The following is an 18991-nucleotide window of genomic DNA, read 5'->3' on the forward strand; positions in this document are numbered from 1 at the left end:
CCAAGTTCATGGATTCAACTAAACTGGCAAAGTCCAAAGCTGGTGTTATAGTAGAGGTGTCAATATGGGTTTTCTATATAATTTCTAGGGGTCTGAGGTCAATTCGTTGTGCTTTCATGGCATAAATTTTATGTACTGGGAATTGGCACAGTCCCCCAAACAGTGTTGATACCAATGTCAAGCAAGTGTAAATCATAACTTCTTAAGATTGTGTAGTTTTAGGTTATTAAATAAATACATTACTAAATATATGCACACAAATGTACTTTCCTTTTAAAATGTATTATTTAATTTAGAAACAACCTTATTTTACATATCAATCATAGTTCCCACTCCATCCCATCCTCCCATGGCCCCCCACCTTTCAACTCCCTAGGGTGGGTGAGGACTTCTAAGGGTGATCATCAAAGTCTGTCACATCATTTGGGGGAGTGCAAGCTTGTGTGGTCACTTTGGAAATCAGTATGGTGGTTTTTCAGGAAAATGGGAATCAGTCTACCTCAAGATCCAGCAACTCCACTCTTGGGCATACACCCAAAGAATGCACATTCATACAAGGACATCTGTTCAACTATGTTCAAAGTAGTGCTGTTTGTAATTAATACAGTGTCTTGTGTGCTGTTTGGGGAGTGCAAAGCGGCAGAGCCCAGGCGGCTGGTGGCCGTGGGGGGGGCAAACCAAAGCATCTGGCAAGGAAAAAACTACACTCTACAATTGTAACCAAGTCAGATATTTAAGAGTTAATGTTAGGATATGGCTACCTGCAAAATAATGACTAGGCAATGAAAATTAGTATATGTAGCATGATAAATAAGACCTAGAGACTGGTATTGGGGTTCAAGTTGATGGCTGAGAAGGAAATTAGTCAAGCCAGCAGATCTTACCTCTACCTAGCTGAAATGTCAATCCTGTCTCTACAAATCATCAGAGGCAAAAGGCTCTCAGATTGTCTCCTCCTCCTTTTATTCCTTTCTCCACCCAGCCAAATCACTCCTGTCTCCACCTCCCTAGTTCTGATATTAAAGTTATGTGATCCCAGGTGCTGAGATTACCTTTGTGTGAGTTGTTACTTTTAGGACTGTATCAATTTCATGTAGTCAGTGTGGCCTTGAACTAACAGAGATCTATCTACCTCTTAATCCTGAGTCCTGTAATTTAAAGTGTATACCACTACTGCCTACCTCTACGACTGCTGGTATTAAACGTATGTATCACCACTGCCTGATCTCTATAGTTTGTGGCTGACTTTGCTTTCTGAATCCTTAGGCAAGTTTTACTAAATCATAAATAATACATCATCACAAGTATAATGTAATAGCTACAAAATTGAAATGGCTCCATGGTATAATGGAAAATAATGTTACAAGCCATTCTCTACCATAAAACATCCAAAGATGGAGCCAGGATATAAGGTGAGTGTGGTAGTTTGGAATCTCTCTGTTTGAGATATGTATTTTGGTCTTTCAAACTAGACATGAACCAGGATCAAATTCCAGATATTTGTCTGGACAAAAGAAGATTTGGTTGACAATGTCAAGAAAGAAAAAAAAACAGAAAAGGAAAAGAAAGGAATGAATGAAAGAAAAATCTCAAAAAGATGAGGCTTCTCAAAGATAGGGTGATCGGGTCCCAGGCTGTCTTATAACTATTATAGACAATGTAGGGATCTAAGGAATAATATGCAATCGATCCACATATTGAAAACCATAGGTATGTGTTATTTACACAAATATAAATATAAGATAGCATGTTTTATAACATTTAATACAAGTACAAAAAGTAAGTTGAGAAAAAGATAATTGAGAATGTTTTGTTTTAAAACAAAAAGAAACTAGCAATGGAGATAAGTAATGGAGTTAAATTACACTTAGAGAGTCATAGTATCATTATTTGAGGTAAAAAATAAAATTTGATGGAGACAAAGACCAGTGAATAAAGTTGATTCCGATTAAAATTTTGTAATAACTTGACTATCAAGACAAAAAGACTCATTTTAATATAAAATAGACAAAAAACATAGTCAATAATAATAAACCAATGGCATGTAAAGGTATAACATGATGTAAAATGAAACAGAGCAAGATATACACATGGAGAATTCAACCTGAAGACATTTTAAAAGTGACTTGGCTGCAGTCTTTTAAAATACTGAGGTCCTAGAGGTATACAGAGAGTAAGGAAATATTCATGTGAATGGTAAGGAGAAATGATGACTACTGTGTGGTTGGTATTAAGACCTATTGTTGATGAAGATGTGGGAAAGATGGAGAAGTGAAGTGTCTTGTTTGGTTTTATTTTGATTGGTACAAGGTATAGGGCAGACATGGAAAGACTGGGAATTAAAAAACAAAAATTAATAATTATATTATTATAATATAATATAGAAGGAAAGAAAAGGAAAGATCACTATCATATTTCCTTCTAAGTTTCCATATGAATTCCTACTACCATTCCAGATTATATTCTTACATATTCTTATGCATCATTCTGATATAAGAAGTAATAGATAAATATTAATGACATGTTTTGTCACCTAAAAACGTGCATAGGAAGTCACACTTCCTGAAAAAAATCAACTCAGGCATGCATATATCAAATTTTGTCTTAGTGGAGGATTGGAAATTCAGAATAGGTGAGTAAGCCTGATTCCATAGATTAGTCTTTATAAGTGAAAGTTACACTCCCAACATGTATACAGCTTCCATGTCTGCCTCAGTAAGCACTGTGCTCACAATTTTATCATATCACATAGATAGCTGATAGACTGGACAATAACAACTAAATGATGCATCTTGTCTATTTGCCTTTTGTTGATGCTTTCTATGGACATTACCAAGTAATAACAAAACATAATACTTAACTAAATACTTATTGCAAAAGATACAGTATGCAATAAACCAAAATGGGATGGCTAATTGATGGACATAATGAAGTTGTAGCTGAAATTTGTGGTATTTATTAAGCTCATCAGAGTTTTCTATAAAACACAATTTGAAAAACATCTATTGGAAAATGTAGCATTAATACAATCTCACACAGGATACCAGATTATAGTGTTATCAAACCACACATAGCAGGTCCACTTGATTATGTTATACTCTCAACACTGATGCTGAAGTCAACAAGGCATGCCCCAGTATAAAATAATATCTTAGAAGAACCTCAACCTCAGGACAAAAAACAATCATACATTGCAGGAAAATGAAAACACTTTCCAGTCCCAAAATTCAGCTCTGGAACAGTTTTTCCTGTAGCATATTATTGTGATGCTAATGAAGTTTCCACTTGCTTTAATGACACTATAAATTATGATGCATGCATTTTATTGAGAAATGTCCAAGAAACAATATTGACTATACAATACCTGGAGAGAACCTACTGTGGCACCGTTCATATATGTCCAGAACACCAAAGTACACCTGGGTCCCATGAGTGAGATGACTGGAGTGCAAATATCAGCCAGGTCACCAAACTTCCCATTTGAACTATCAGCATACAGGTACCAACCATCGATGGCATTCCTAGGAAAAAACATTCATCATATTCAAAAAGAAAAAAGTCATAAAACATAACATATTTTGACAATGTCCATATTTTATAGTTACACAATTATTTCCTGTTAGTATAATGTTTTATGACAGAGTTAAGTTCTATCACCTTCACCTACAATTCCTGGGCCTGTGTTCTGAATTCATGGGCCATGTAATATCCGTTGACACATGAGTATAAATTATTGCAAACATCAAACTGACCAACTCTGTAAGAGTATGATTGGTTTTGTTTTAAATAATTATTGTGATTTAAGAAAAGCAGCATTTGAGAGAGAGAACACATGTGACAGGTTCAAGCAGAGGGGTTTTTTATTAGGGAAAGTGATCATCAAAAGAGGAAAGGGAAGTGGGGAGAGCAGCCTTCAGAGCCAGGAGCAGCAGGAGAGAGGAAAGAGGGAGAGAGAGAGAAGGGGACTGAGGGAGGGGGCAGCAGACAGAGAGAGGGAGAGAAGGAAAGGGAGAGGAGGATGGAAGGTGGGCAGGGTCCTTTGGAAGGAAACATAGTGAATATGCATGGGTGGTATAGTGGCTGCAGCTGAGGGCGTATCCTGTCAGAATCCCAAGGACAGGCCAGTACAGAAGCCCAAATACTAACAATGACATAGCAAATATCCTGATCTACCTGTAGAAAGTATCTTCAGATAGAAATTATCTTCAGTAAGAAATTATCTAAATCACTGAGGACAATGAAAGAAGAAATAAAAGGCAAACACACAAAACACACAGAGCATGAATAACAACAAAGCTGACCAGGAGCACAACTCACAGGTCTGACAGGTTTCAGTGCAAACTTATTCCATTTTTATTAATTTAGTTAAGTTTCTTGTCAACATATTCTATAACCTTATTGCTAATTTAAAAATGAGTCTTTCCTATAATATTGGTAGAAGTAATTAAATAATGTTCTTTTCCCATAAAAAGGCAAAGTCTATGGTCTTACCTTTAAAAATTCAATAAAGAGATATAAAAACCACAAAAGACAGGCTAGATTATTATACAACTGTTCGAAGCATTATGTAAACAAGTGATTCTTCACATTTTGAAGGGAAGTTATCCTTAAAAAGTATTTATTTTCTTGTCCCTTCCTACTTTACATAGTTACTTGATAACATAAAATTAATCTTACTGCTTATTAAAATCATTTTCTTTGTGAGTTTTATCATCCTTTTCTTTTTTTTTAGGAACAAAGGGCTAACAGGAAACAGATGGAAAGGAAGACAGATTTATTCACTCAGTGGCCACATATTTACTGAGTGCTCAGTCTTGTCAGACATGCCACTGGCTGCCCAAGGAACTGGAACAAGAATTGCCTGCAAAAGACTTGATGGGGTTTGGCCTCTGGGTTCATCTTTTACAAGGTACACAACTTTGAACAGGCTGTTTAAGTTGTCTGAACATATGCTCTGTGGTCTTAATAAGAACTATAAATCAATAAGCAGAATACCTCACAGTACCTTGCCCACTTTAGATAAGTGGTAAATAGCAGCTGTAACCCATGTTTATGTCTCTGTCATAAATTTCTGCTAATGAAGTAAGCAATTCTGTATTCTGTCTTCCAGGGATGATAGGGTTTGGGTCAGAAGCATTTACTTAAAATTGATGTAGTAAAGGCATGGTCCACAAGGCACCTAAGTTTATGAGTAGAGTTTCTGGGGGGTGATGGGATTTTGAGGGCTCTAGCCTCATCTGTGGAATAATTCAATTATGGATTCACAGTTTAATGAGCACTGGGAGGTGATGGAACATTAATAAGTAAGGACTAGCTGGAGAAGATGTCTCCAGGTGTAGGAGGAAAACAATGCCGCCATTAACCATGTGACTTACTAGAGGCACACACAGATGAGGTAATAAAAGGGCGGTTTACCACACCGCTAAACATACCCACTTTAGGCACGACTAAAGACGTATACGGACGGACATAGGCGGTGAACTATGTCACTAGCCAGGCCCACTTTTGGGCATGGCTAGGGGCGTTATGGAGGAAGGTATAAAAGACTGAACAACAGAAGCCTCCGTCTCTTTTTCCGGCTTTCGGCTTCCAGGTTGGTGGCAGAAAACTACTCGGATCATCTGGGTTACTTGTTTGGTCTCTTGTGAGTAATTTCTACAATAAATGCTTATTTTTACTTTCAGTAAGTGTGCTGTTTATCGTTGCAGTATCATCCAGGTGTATAGAACTAAGGGATACATTTTTCTGATGGCCTTGAGTACCCTGCTTCCTAAGTATAGTGTGATGAGCAGCTTTAATCTACCATGACTTTGTTTGTGCTCCTTGCTATGGTGCTCCACCTTGATTACCATGAACTTATAAATTGTAGATTATTCTGTGATAAAATGTCATAAAATTAAACAACCCTAGAAGCTGTATAAATAAAAGTTCATATATTAAAAGTTTTCACATATAGTCCATTTGCTGATGAATATGGGTAGAAAAGCATAAGGTATTTTTTTGTTTGTTTCATTGTTTCTTTTGCATACCTTCATGTGTATAACCACTTTTACCATATATGAAACCATTTTTACCATTAATCACAATATAGTCTCTTCTTTTAAACTGTTTATAACAGATACTTTGTTATAGTGGAGGAAAGCTAACCAATACAGAATTTATGAGTTAAGGAAGTTTTTAAGAGGCAAGACTATTACATGAATCTGAATTTGTCTGAATTGCATCTCAGTTAAAACCTATTTCCAGGATTAATCAGTATATGCTTAATATCCTAGTACACCAACACTATCAAGAATAGAGTGTAGTTACATATATTAGGGTATGTAAAAGAAGCAACAAAACAACCAAGAAAAAGTCCTTATGCTTTTCTACCTATGTTTATCAACAAATGAACTGCATGTGACTTATTTAATATGTGAACTATTATTTAAACAGCTGTCTGGGGTGGTTTAACTTTGTAGCATTTTATCATAGGATAATGTAAAAGTTTCTCAAGTCTTCTGTGAAACTTAGTAATACTATTAAGTTATGGCTTGAAATGACCATTCTTCTTTAAATTATTGATACCACTGTAAGTCAAAATTCTTGAGATTTCTTGCCCAGTATACTATGCCTCCTAATTGGTTAACCTACTTTCATTGTTGACTCAGTACATCCAGTCTTCACATATTACCTAAAATTATCTTTCATAAGTGTAAAATGGAATTGTTATCATGTTCAGAAAGCCCTTTTTAAAGCCAGAAAACAGTTTCAAATGTCCAGCCTTTTAAATTGGGGGGTCATGGCTCAATAAAAGACCATATAACTGAACTGCAATGGGGGTTAAAATTTTTGACAACAGTAAAAGTTTGGGAATAGGTATTGAGTAAAATTAATTTTAAAAATCTCACTGTGTTTCTGGCCAGTGTTGCTTCATGTGATGCCATGGAGGCCTTAGTTCTGAATATACATGTGTCCTCTGTTTGTCACAGCAGTAGGAGGTCTTACAAAGACACTAACTACCACAATTGAGAGAGAAAAGGAGCTATAGCTTTCTACCCTTTATTCCCAAAGTCTCATTTTAATATTATAAAGTAAATGTAGTATAATAGCCAAGTTTAAAAGATACATGGGCATTAAAAAATCCAACTCTTTAATAAAAGTTCAAATTCTCTTAAATCTGAGCTCTTATAAGCTTCAAAACAAATAGGACAGAGAAAACATTCCCATTTCAAAATGGAAGAGCCAAGGCGTTGTAAGGGATAATGACACCAAAATGGAACCAGTACGGATCAGGAAGTGAAATAAGCAGCAAGAAGGTCAACTAAGACAGTAATTGTCACAGAAAAGGAAGGTTATTCTTATGATAAACTCAACCATGTGGCTTTTTCGTTTTTGGAACCCCTGTGTGGGAGAAATATTGAAGACTTTAGAACTTCAGGCTAAGAAATTCATTGCATACTGTAATCAAAACTTAGTTAACTATTCTAGTATAAGCATGGAAGAGAGTAATGCTATGAGGAACAAGGATAGTAGACAGAAACATGGCCTGCCTTGTAGGGCTTCAGAGGCAAACACAGAACAGACTTGTATTTGGGTTTGAGCTAGAAGCTATCCATGTGACATTTTTGGTAGGAATATGGCTGCAGTCTTCCCTTGTCCTTAGCATTTGAATGATGTTGGAAGTTTTTGTTGTTGTTTTGGTTTGGTTTTGGTTTTTCCAGACAGGGTTTCTCTGTAGCTTTGGAGACTGTCTTGGAATTCTCTTTGAAGACCAGGCTAGCCACGAACTCACAGAGATCTGCCTGCCTGTGCCACCCTCTGGGATAAACATAGTGCACCACCACCACCCGGCTAAGACAATAGGCTAGTTTGTCTGAGGAAGCAAATGTGTGTGGGTTAGCTTGAGTTTTCAGACAGGGAGAGAATGCAGACAAGTAAGTTGCTATATTGTTAGAGACTAGTGCCCTTCAAGAGAAACCTGGTGCTCTCTACTGAGATAATAGGAAAGGGTTCTTCAGCATCTGCATCCAGAAGTTGATACAGCTGTAGTCTAAGGAAGCTACATCTCTAACTGGTAGAATTTGGTGCACCATTCATATACTACTGACTTTAAAGGCATTAAAGTTGAAAGACTGATGGTGTATGGAGTGCTTCTGGGGGCAGATGGACTCCCTGCAGAGGCCCTGAACAGCAACACAGTAAAGCTGTGATGTTAAGTGCAAGGGGAGAACTTCAGCATATTGGAAATGTCAGGACCAAAAGACATCCTCAAGGAGGCCATGGGGATGAAATGGAGCCAGTCTATACCTGTGGAAATCTGTGTGTTGCTGCAGGTCATAAGCTTGTGGTGTAGGGCCGCCCAAGTCCTTTTAAGCTCAACTGTTAACTTTGCAAACTCCATAGAAAGGACATGGAGCTGTATAATTTAGTGTTTTCCCTGATAGCTCTACTTTGGTGTCATAATCCTTTGCAATGCCTTGGTTCTTCCATTTTAAAATGGGAGTGTTTTCTCTGTCCTTTTTTTTAAAGTTCATAGGAGCTCAGAGTTAAGAGAATGTAAACTTTAAAGTATTGGAATTTTTAAAAAATTCCATAGATCTTTTAAAATTGGATACTATACTATACTTACATTAAAAATAAAAAATGGGACTTTGGGAACAAGGGGTGGAAAGCTACAGCTTAAAATGCTCTCTCTCTCTCTCTCTCTCTCTCTCTGTGTGTGTGTTTCTGTGTGTGTTTCCGTGTGTGTGTGTGTGTTGACAAAGAAGAACAGTGGTGATTATTATCTCAGTTAAGTTTCTATTTCTATGGCAAAACACAATGACCTAAAGCAACTTCATGGGTGACTGTTATTGCATCTTACAATTCCACATCACAAATGAGGGCAGTCATGGCAGAAACTCAAATGGACAGGAACCTTGAGGCAAAAGCAGAGGCAAGAGAGGAGAGATGCTTATTGGCTTATTCCTCATGACTTGAACCTATTTTCTTATAGCACCTAGGACCACTTCCAACCCCCATCAAATATCATTGAAAAAAATGTGCCATAGACTTCCCCACGAGCTAGTCTGGTTAGGGGAAATTTCTCAGCTGAGATTCCCTCTTTTCAAAAGCAACTCCCATGCCAAGTTAACATAAACTACCCAGCAGAGTTAGTTTTAGCCATCAGTTTGACATAATATTGAGAAAGTTTCAATGTGGAATTGTCTAAGTCAGGCTGGCCAGCAATTAAAATGAGAAGCTCTACCTTGAAGGTGGACAGTACTATGTCATAGACTGGGTCCTGTACTGAATGCAAAAACCTAAGTGATTTGGACACCATCGTACACAGATACATTCAGTCACTGTTGACTGTTCCTTACTGTTGAAGGAATGCGACTAGATCAAGTGCCTGCTGCCTTGACCTCCCTGAAATGCTGGACTATAGCCTGGAATTGTGAAACCAATGAGCCCTTCCTCCAGTAAGTTGCTATTATCAGCAACTTACAAATTATCGTAGCAACTGGAAACAAAACGAAGACAGCACCCAACCTTACACAAGGAAATACTTGATTACCCTCACAATCACAAATCTTCATAAACCCAGCTGAAATAACAGTTAACCAAAAATCTGAGGCAAACAATTGTCTCCAAGGAAACATGGCATAAAATAGATGCTTACTGTGCAGACATCCAGTTGTCAAAGTTGGTAAAATGTCTATGAAAACTTCAGTGAAACACTAATTAGATGTTTGTTGTGTGGGGGACCTGGGGGGAGTCTAAGCCAGGAAGTGAACTTGTACCCACTTAGAGTCTCTTCTCTGTTACTCATGGAGCATTTATCAAAGCCATTCCAGGCATGGAAGATAAATAAGAGCCTGCTCTCCTGGTGTCTCAGAAGAAAAGGTGCAGGAGGGCCCCTGGAGCAAGGTCACAGGGCCACCGAGACATCTCTCCCTGAGAAAATGCACACAGAAGAACATGTGTAGGGTATTTATGTTTCAAAAAGCAGTACTGAATTCTATTGTCAAAAATAGTGAGACTTTATCTTTCAGACAGAACATGCAAAGTATTGTAAGATGAAACTGGAACTGGGAATTTACTAAACTGTCTTCTTTTAATTTAATCTGTCATTTAATTTAATTTGAATCAAAGACATAAAATGTACCATTTTCATTTAGTCAGAAACAAGGATTTCATCTTACTCTTGGTTGCTGGTAAAAACTAAAACATTGTTCCTACCTTCTACATGATTACTGAATTACACATTTAGAAGAAAAGCATAGAAAAATATCCAATAGCACCCTATTTCAGAGGTTGGGAATTTTGCTGTGAAAAGACAGTTTACCTTTACTCTATGCAGGATCTTATCCCAACTAATTAACTTTCCTCTTTCAGGCAAAAGTAACCAGAGACAATATACAAATGAGTGTTTAGTATTATGTGATGTCTTTCAACAAATAGCATTTCTAAAAGTCAGGCAGTGGGTTAGATGTGGCCTAAGGGCTGGTTTTTACTGAATTGCTGATTCCAGCTCTATTCCATCAACAGCTGCTGTGATAATTGCCAGTGCTTGTAACAGAGACACAAAACAGGGCATAAACAAATGCCTTGTGGATGTTTCAGAAAGCAGATTCTGAAACTGAGAACATGGAGATAAATAAGGAAATTCCTCGAAGACAGTGAAGTGCAGAGATGAGTTTGTCTCTGCCTGAAGCTTTGGCTGACCACCAAACGGAGCACTAAACAACACTGGAAAGCCACATAAACATTGCAGAGATGTTAGCAGCTGCACACTGTGGAGGGGATTAAGTTTATTCTTTAAATCCAGTAATGTTAAACCCTTAAAGAGCAACAGTACATCTTAGATACACATGAGAGTCACATAACCTGTTGTTGGCAATATTTGCTTTTTAATCAAAAGCCACTAAACATGCAATAAGATATAAAATGTGATGATTATGGGCAGAAAGAATGAGTAATGAACAGAAACTCACAAGTGAGACATTGCTTTAGACAAATCAACGAAAGATTCTATAACACTTACTGAAGAACCACTCAAAAATTACAGAAAATATGTTAAGAGACCAAGGGGATTTTTTTGGTATTATTGAATACAGGATAATCTTGAGAGGAAGGTATAAATTCTAGTATGAATAACTAAATGAAATTCAGGTATTAAACACTATGATAATTGAAGTTTTTAAAGTGTAGATGGGATTAAAGCAATGATTTGCAAAATCAAAGGAGGAATGAATAATCATGGAAGTATATCAGTACACTGTTAACCTTAAAATCATAGAAAGACTGACAAGCAAAATCACCAACTCAGAGACATGGGAGACACAAAATACACCAAGGGGGAAGTAAGTAAGTAGTATTCTAGAAGATGGAAAAAAGCAGACAAAAAATATCTGAAGAACTAATGGCTGAAAAATACCCTTTTATGAAAATGAGGTACACATTAGGGAAGTTTAACAGCATAGACACAGCATTGTCAAAGCATGGTGCATCAAAGACAGGGAGAAAAGCCTTGTACACAAACAAAGGAAGGGGGCAGAGAACATCAGTAGAAATCAAAATAAATGTCTTATCTAAAACCAGCAAAGATATCAGAATGACATGTTCAAAGTGTTTCAAGCAGACTCAACAAGAATGCCTATAGCTTTCACAATAAAAGAAGTGGAAACATGCTCAGGTTTCCTTAAATGGAATAATTTAACAGCAAGCTTCCCTATAAAAATATTAAAGGAAGTATGGCTCTCATGAAAAAAGAAAAAAGTGACATAAGCTATATTTTGACTTACAAAAATGGTTAAAAAACAAAAACAACTCAGAGATGTAGCTAGAGGGAGGAAAGGGGGAGGATTGTATTTTACTATAGACAAGAAAAGAAATAAATTTACAGAAAGACCCTGTCTGGAAGAATAAACAATAATGAACTATTAGCAGCCCACATCTACTAATGCTGTCCTATTCTAACCATTCTCCAATCTTTTTCTTAGCTGTAGTCTTAATAAATCACAGAATCATCTGGAATAGGAGCTACTGCTGGTCAAAAGTGAAATATACAAAGTGTTTTTGGAAAATTGACACTGACATTTATTGAGTTGTGACTCAGTGTCTTCAATGTACAAAAATAATCAGCAGTAATTCTGTATTAAAATGAGAATATAGAGAATGTTCTATTTACCTGCAATTACAATAAACAATGCATATATTTTTAATCATCCCACTCCCACAAAAATGAAGTAAAAGTTTTCTCATTCCTTATTGGAACAACCTGAATTTCAGACTAGTCTGGTGAGAAAATTCTAATTCAGTTCTGTTGCATTTTAAGCTCAGTTTTCTGTCCAATAAATATTTTTCTCACCAGCATAAAACTGCCGAGATTAATTAAAACTGTACCATAAGCGCCAACATATTATTCTAATTTTCCATTCATATAAAAAGCTTTGCCATTTACTTTTCAGTAAAAATATTTCTCAGTTGGTTCCCTTAAGAAATTTTCATTTGCCACTATAATACCTGATCCATACCACTAGCTATTAATGTATCAGTGAATCTGTATTTTCTGAGAGAATGTGTCAAATTTCCATTAATTTTTCCCATCTCTTCAGTTAAAAAGTTATAGCTACTGGCTGTGCTCAGAACTGCTCTTACATGTCTGATATAGTCTCCCTTATGACTGTTGAATGGCACATAGATATTGTGCCCAGTGGAATCAGAAAACAGCCCATAGCCAAGTGTTAGATTTGGACAGAAGTAATTATCAAGGATCCCTCTTAATCAAGCATAACAGAATACAGATAAAAATCTATTTATTCTCATGAGAGTTTCATATTTCTGTAGTTATTGATAGTCCTGCTCTTCATTCCATTGCATGACAAATACTGAAATACATTGCTCAGTTTTCTGTGGTAGACTTTATTAAAAATGCCATACATATGACAGGTGCTTAGTTATGATAGAGAACACAGCAAACTGGACCTTTGTATATCAATTAATATTTAAGACACTGGCAAATCTAATCTGATTGAGGCAATTCCTCAATCAAGACCTTCCTGATAGATAACACTAGACTCTGAGAAGCTGGCTATTAAAGCTAAATAGGACACATAAACATATCACTTTACACACAAACATATCACTTTACACCTTTGAATTAATTATTTACAAGATCTCATGTTAACAGCACAAGACATAATACAACCTTGACAACTTTTTAATGTCTGTAAGGGTATTATTAATAACCTCCCTCTTCTAAGACAATTAGTCTTTTTGTTCTCAGTAAGTCTTTTCAAAGGTTTTCTGATCACTCTTTCCAATGACCCAACTTTCGAGTTTTGATTATCCTTCTTACTATGGCATTTACTTCATTTATTTATCTTTGTTAAAACTTCTCATCATGCTAATACAGTGGTGATTCTACAGCATGTCATAGAAGATCCAAACTTTCCTTCCTATCAGTGTTCGCCAAGATAGTAGGGTTTTGGTTCTGTGTCTTGTTGAGATAACATGATTATACATTTTCAAGTTGATTGTAAAACTGAAAGAACATGATGGGAATGGGGCAAGAAATTGGAAGAAAGAGCATTTGCTACTTCTTCTAGGCTGTTTCAAGTGTTACATTATGTTATAGAGGTCTGGGAACTCCATGGGGAATCTCTAGAGTCTGTCATTTCATTCTGGGGAGGGCCTAGACCCTCCCCAAGTGTCCAGATTGAGAGAAAATCCCTCATTGTGTGATGGGCACCCAAAGTCCATATGTGTGCCAGGGATATATACTGATCTACTACCCAAAGCTCCATAGATTGCCTAGGCCTCCTCAGTAACACCCACATCAGGGGGTCTGGACCAGTTCCATGCTGACATCTCAGCCATCAGTCTGCAGTCCAAGATCTCCCCTTTGTTCAGGTCTGCTGTTTCTCTGGGTTTCACCAGCTCAGTATTGACCCCTTTGCTCATTACTCCTTTCTCTCTGTCACTGGGTTCCAGGCGTTCAGTTCAGCGTTTAGCTGTGGTGTCTGCCTCTGCTTGCGTCTGTTGTTGGATGGAGGTTCTAAGATAGTCGTCAAAATCATTATCAGGGAAGGGCATTTAAGGTAGTCTCTCTACTATTGCTTAATTTGCCAGTTGGTGTCATCATTGTAGATCTCCGGAAATCTCACAGATCACCGCTCAAACCTAGAATGACTCCCTTTATTATGGTATCTCTCATCCTGCTCTCGTCTTTTCTTCCCCCAATTCAACCTTCCTGCTCCCCATGTCCTCCTCTCTTCTCCTCTTCTCCCCTTCTATTTTTCCTGGCTCCCTCTCCCCTCCCCCAATGTTTCCAATCTGCTCTGGAGATCTTGCCTAATTCCACCTTCTCTGGGGTGCCATGTGTGTCTCTCTTAGTGTCCTTCCTGTTTCCAAATTTTTGATATTTTGATGAAACAGTTTTAGAATACAATTTATTGTACAAAGATTTCCATTTTGTCAGTTTTTGGCTACTAATTTAGAAAATTTTAAATGGAAATTACACAATTTAAATCCCAAAATATTATTGCATATAGTCAGTACCTATTTGCATCCATTCATATCATCTATATGACAGCAATTCAGACACTAACACAATCCTTACTTCCATTTAAATTTTCACCTTTTGGTGTAAATTCCTTTATCGAGAGACTCTGATAACAAATTCATTGTTTGATTTGTTGGAAAATAATCCCTGTTTTGCTTTGAATTTTTGAGAGTAGTCTTGCTAAATGAAGAATTTAGCATTCCAACCTAACCTGGGTCACTTATCCAAGAAGATAAATGTTTGATTCTGATTATCAAAAAGACAAAGTTCAAGACATAACACTCAAACATGCAATGAATTGAATAAAGATGGGCTTCTGGTTGTCTTGCTGTGCCATGATCTTGGCCTTTCAGTTATTCACGCTCCTGGGACGTTTCGTGCTCTCCACCAAGACAATTTAATTGTGAGCCTCCTTTCCAGTCTGTCTAACTCTGAAAATCTTATGCTCTAAGCTTGTAGCAGTCCTGCTTCGCTTTGAGTATTTCCATTATCCAGCTTCCTAATATCTATCTATACCCCCTCTCTTTTCTCTCACTCCTCTCCTCTCCATCTGTGATACCTATTAGTGTTGTGGGTATCTTCTCATTCTTCTCCTTATCAGCTCTCATGTAAGAAATATCCTTTTGGTGAATTCTTTATTCTGATTTCAGTAGCTTCTCTTCCAGAAACCCAGACACTGAGTTTATTTCCTTCCTAAGCATTTGTTCTTATTTTACTTTCACATAAGATAACTATCATTTGTCATTCTTCTCTGCTGCTGTAAATATCACTTCGGGTTTGATAAGTAAAATTTTTCACTGCTACTTACAGTCAGCCCCAAAGTTTAGCCTGCCATAAATCTCTTTCACTTTGTTAGCTAGCAATTTTTCTAGCCTAGTGCTTAATGGACACTCATGTCCATGTTGGTTCTTATATTTTGTTTTAAATGGTATCCAATGTTTTATTTGTGGTATCTAAATGTTAGTTTCTATATGTGGTTACTTGTATAAGTTATTTCTATGAACTAGTATACAAAATGTAGCTATTAGCTATTAAGTGACATTTGAATGTTTTCAAAAGCAATTTTTGAAGACTATAAATATTATAAATATACTTGATATATTATAAGCTGATATATGTAGTAACAATGTTCATACAGAATATAACTAAAGAGTTGAAGAATCTTTTATTTCTTTTAAAACAGTTTTTCTACTGTGTAGCTCTCTGGCTGGCTTGGAACTTGCTATGCAGGCAAGGGTGGACTTGAACTTCCTGATATCTGTGTCTGCCTTTAGAGTGCTGAGAATAAAGCCATGTGGCATAGCAGCACAACCTCAAAAACATGCTTTAAAATTATTAATAATGATACAGTGATCAAATATCCAGACTTTTTGGCCACAATTTTAATTATTTCAGAAACTCGATCATTTTTATTGTCATACTACAAATAAAATATCTAAGTATTATGGGTATATAAGAAAAATATAAACTCCCTGTTTTAATATGACAATTATAGAATTTTAATAACTCTAATTATTTTATGATGAATAATTATAATGAGAAAATTGTAATTATTGCATAAAATGAAAACAATTTTCAGTAAATAATAAACCATACCAATTAAAACAAGGCTCACAAATTAGTATGTTTCTAATAAAATCACTAATATGGGCTCATTTTCTTTTTATTAATTATCATATTTAAATCTCACTTCATTCTGAAATTACAGTGTTATTTGCAAATATACCACATAGTATCAAAAGCTAAGAGATACATACACAAATACTTGTCATATGTATATAGTTTATAAGATACTTTATTATTCCTCTCTTCTGGTATAAACATCACTACAGATTTGCCTAGTAACATTTTGTGCAACTCTTTTTTAAAATTTATTTTTCAGTTTAAATTTAGATAAGAAACAAGGTTGCTTTCACAAGTCAGTTCCAGGTCCCTCTCCCTTTCCATCCCCTCCTCCCGTGCCCCCTATTATCCCCTCATTTCCCCAGGGAGGGTGAGGCCCTCCATAGGGGTGTCCATAGTCTGTCATTTCATATAGGGCAGGGCCTAGACCCTTCCCTAAGAGTTCAGGGTGAGAGTGCACCTCACATTGTTGGATGGGAGTCCAAAGTCCGTGTGTATACTCAGGATGGGTACTGATCTGCTGCCCAAGGCTCAATAGATTACCTAGGCCTCCTCACTGACACTCACATTCAGAGAGTCTTGATCAGTCCCATGCTGGATTCCCAGGCTGATGCCTGGGATTCAAGAGTTAACCTTTGTCTGGTCAGCTGTTTCTGGGGGTTAAACCAGCCCAGTCTTAATCCTTTTGATCATCAGTCCTCCCTCTCTGTTACTGGCTTTCTTGAGTTCACCTCAGTACTTAACCAAGGGAGTCTGCCTCTTCTTTGATCAGCCACTAAATGAAGTTTCTGTTTCCCAGACTCTCTGGCCATGGGATTGTAGGCTGGCACTCCCCAGATCTATGTCATGTGCAACTCTTTTTAATTGGCTCAAAAAACTGCTTTTCTCATCCTTTCTTTCTTTGTGCATCGCTGATCCTCTTTGTCCATTAAAACTACATATGAACTTATGAAGCATGGATTTGGTGTGTGTGATATATGTACACATATATGTCCAAGTAGTCTATACAGTGACAACTAAGAAAAATAGGCATAGATGCTATGGGAAGTCAAGAGTTGACAACCTTATTAACATTAGAATAAAAATTTTGTTCTACAGCCTAGAATCCCATCAACAAATGAATGGAAAGCAATGTGATACACACACACGGGTTTTAGTCACAGTAAAAATGAAATTATCTCCTTTTTCTAGAAAAAAAGAATGGAACCAGAGATCATCAGTGTAATGAAATAAATGAGTTGGAAAGACTAATATGCTTTCTCCCAAATGAAGAATATGCATTTGTATGTGTATTCACATATGTATATATGGAGAGAGACTACATGGAAGAAGACATAAAACAAAGAAAATTAGAAGGATTAAAAGGAATATTTATCCATGGGGACTCAGCAGAGATGTAAAACTGAGAAAAACCATAGGAATACACATGTAGAAGGTGAGTAAAAGGAAACATGAGAAAATTGTCAAGGTAAGTCATGTAGCCTTTGAGCCATTCTTGTGTGGACATGGGACAGGTAGCTGTAATTGCATTATCTACTTTAGGTGGCTGCATGTATTTCCAAGATGACTACAAAATTAACAATGTTCCTACTATCAAAATTTTTATTTAGTGGAATGCAGGTGGCTTTGGTGCTCTGTGTCTGACTCTGGGTGGTTGTGCTATGAATTTCAAGTTCTACCTAAACCAAGCTCATCAGAGATTGTGTGAGCCACCTGCTTACATGTGAAGAAACTAAGATTACACTTATCTCCTGGTATAAGGATAAATATTTAGGATGCAGTTAAAATAATGCTGGTTATCCAGTCCCAAGTGGTAACCCATAAACTCACATACATATAAGCAGTTCTAAATATACTCAGGTATGTGTTTTTGTATGTGTGTATGTGTGTCTGTATCTGTGCATCTGTATGTCTTTGAATAATAATAAAATAAGAGGCCATGATATTGACAGGGAATGGGAGGGAAATTAGAGGAGTTGTTTGGAAAAGAAAGAGGGTTTGGGATTGATGCAAATGAAGCACTCTTGTAAGAAATTCTTTTTTTCTTTTAAAGTAATCTTTTCCCCACCAGTAGAAAGCTTACCTTCTATGTAAAATGTGAATCCATTGTTCCAACCCAGACCTGTTTAACAAAAAACTTCATGGTATTTTAACCAAGCCTGTAAATAAATCTACAGCACCGCTACGAACCACTGCAAAGTTGGGCTTAATGGTGCAGATCTTTAGTATAGGCACTGGGAACTAAAGACTGAGAACAGATTGATCTCCTGTTCTACTCCAGCACTGAGGACATAATGAATCCAATTTCCCCAAAAAATAGAAAAGAAAACTTGGTTTAGTATGGTGATAGCAAGCACCCCAGCCAATGAACTAATGCTATGAGATTGCCTTGAGTGGTCTACAGCAACAAATCAAAATTATATGAACAAAAACAAAGTTTTTACGTTAGGAGATAACAGGCAAGGAAGCTGGGCCATTGGTATTTCACAGACACTGTTTTCTCTCTGGCTTACTCATCACTCAGTCTTTTCCTACATTCTTCCTTTTGGGCAAGAGTTGTCTAAGTGCAATTGAGGCATGCTATCAATCTTCCAAATGTTTGGCTTTCAGAAAATGAAATTCATAAGAAGATGCAATAATATTTTTGAGAACAGACTTTAACATCAACAAGAACCTGATAAAAAGATGGTGGCTCCCATTTTACCAAAGGAAAGGATCAAAGATGATAGCCTATTAGGTTTGAGACTTTTTTGTGTTTGACTGTCAATTAAGAATAATGTCACTGAAAAGTTAATTGGATTGATTTACTGTGGTTACATATGAAAGACAGCATACAAA

The 18991-nt window shown here is 36.7% G+C and overlaps 1 protein-coding gene across 1 annotated transcript in view; it reads right to left on the minus strand.

The window, feature by feature from the left end:
* Window positions 1-18991, minus strand: part of Malrd1 (MAM and LDL receptor class A domain containing 1) — a 637041-nt gene that overhangs the window by 352103 nt on the left and 265947 nt on the right. Inside the window, exon 22 of the mRNA XM_040755448.1 lies at window positions 3365-3521. Within this exon, the coding sequence (XP_040611382.1) occupies window positions 3365-3521 (157 nt within the window). The remainder of the gene's footprint in view (window positions 1-3364; window positions 3522-18991) is intronic.

Source organism: Mesocricetus auratus, unplaced genomic scaffold (assembly GCF_017639785.1).
Source record: "Mesocricetus auratus isolate SY011 unplaced genomic scaffold, BCM_Maur_2.0 Super-Scaffold_100013, whole genome shotgun sequence".
Classification (NCBI taxonomy): Eukaryota; Metazoa; Chordata; class Mammalia; order Rodentia; family Cricetidae; genus Mesocricetus; species Mesocricetus auratus.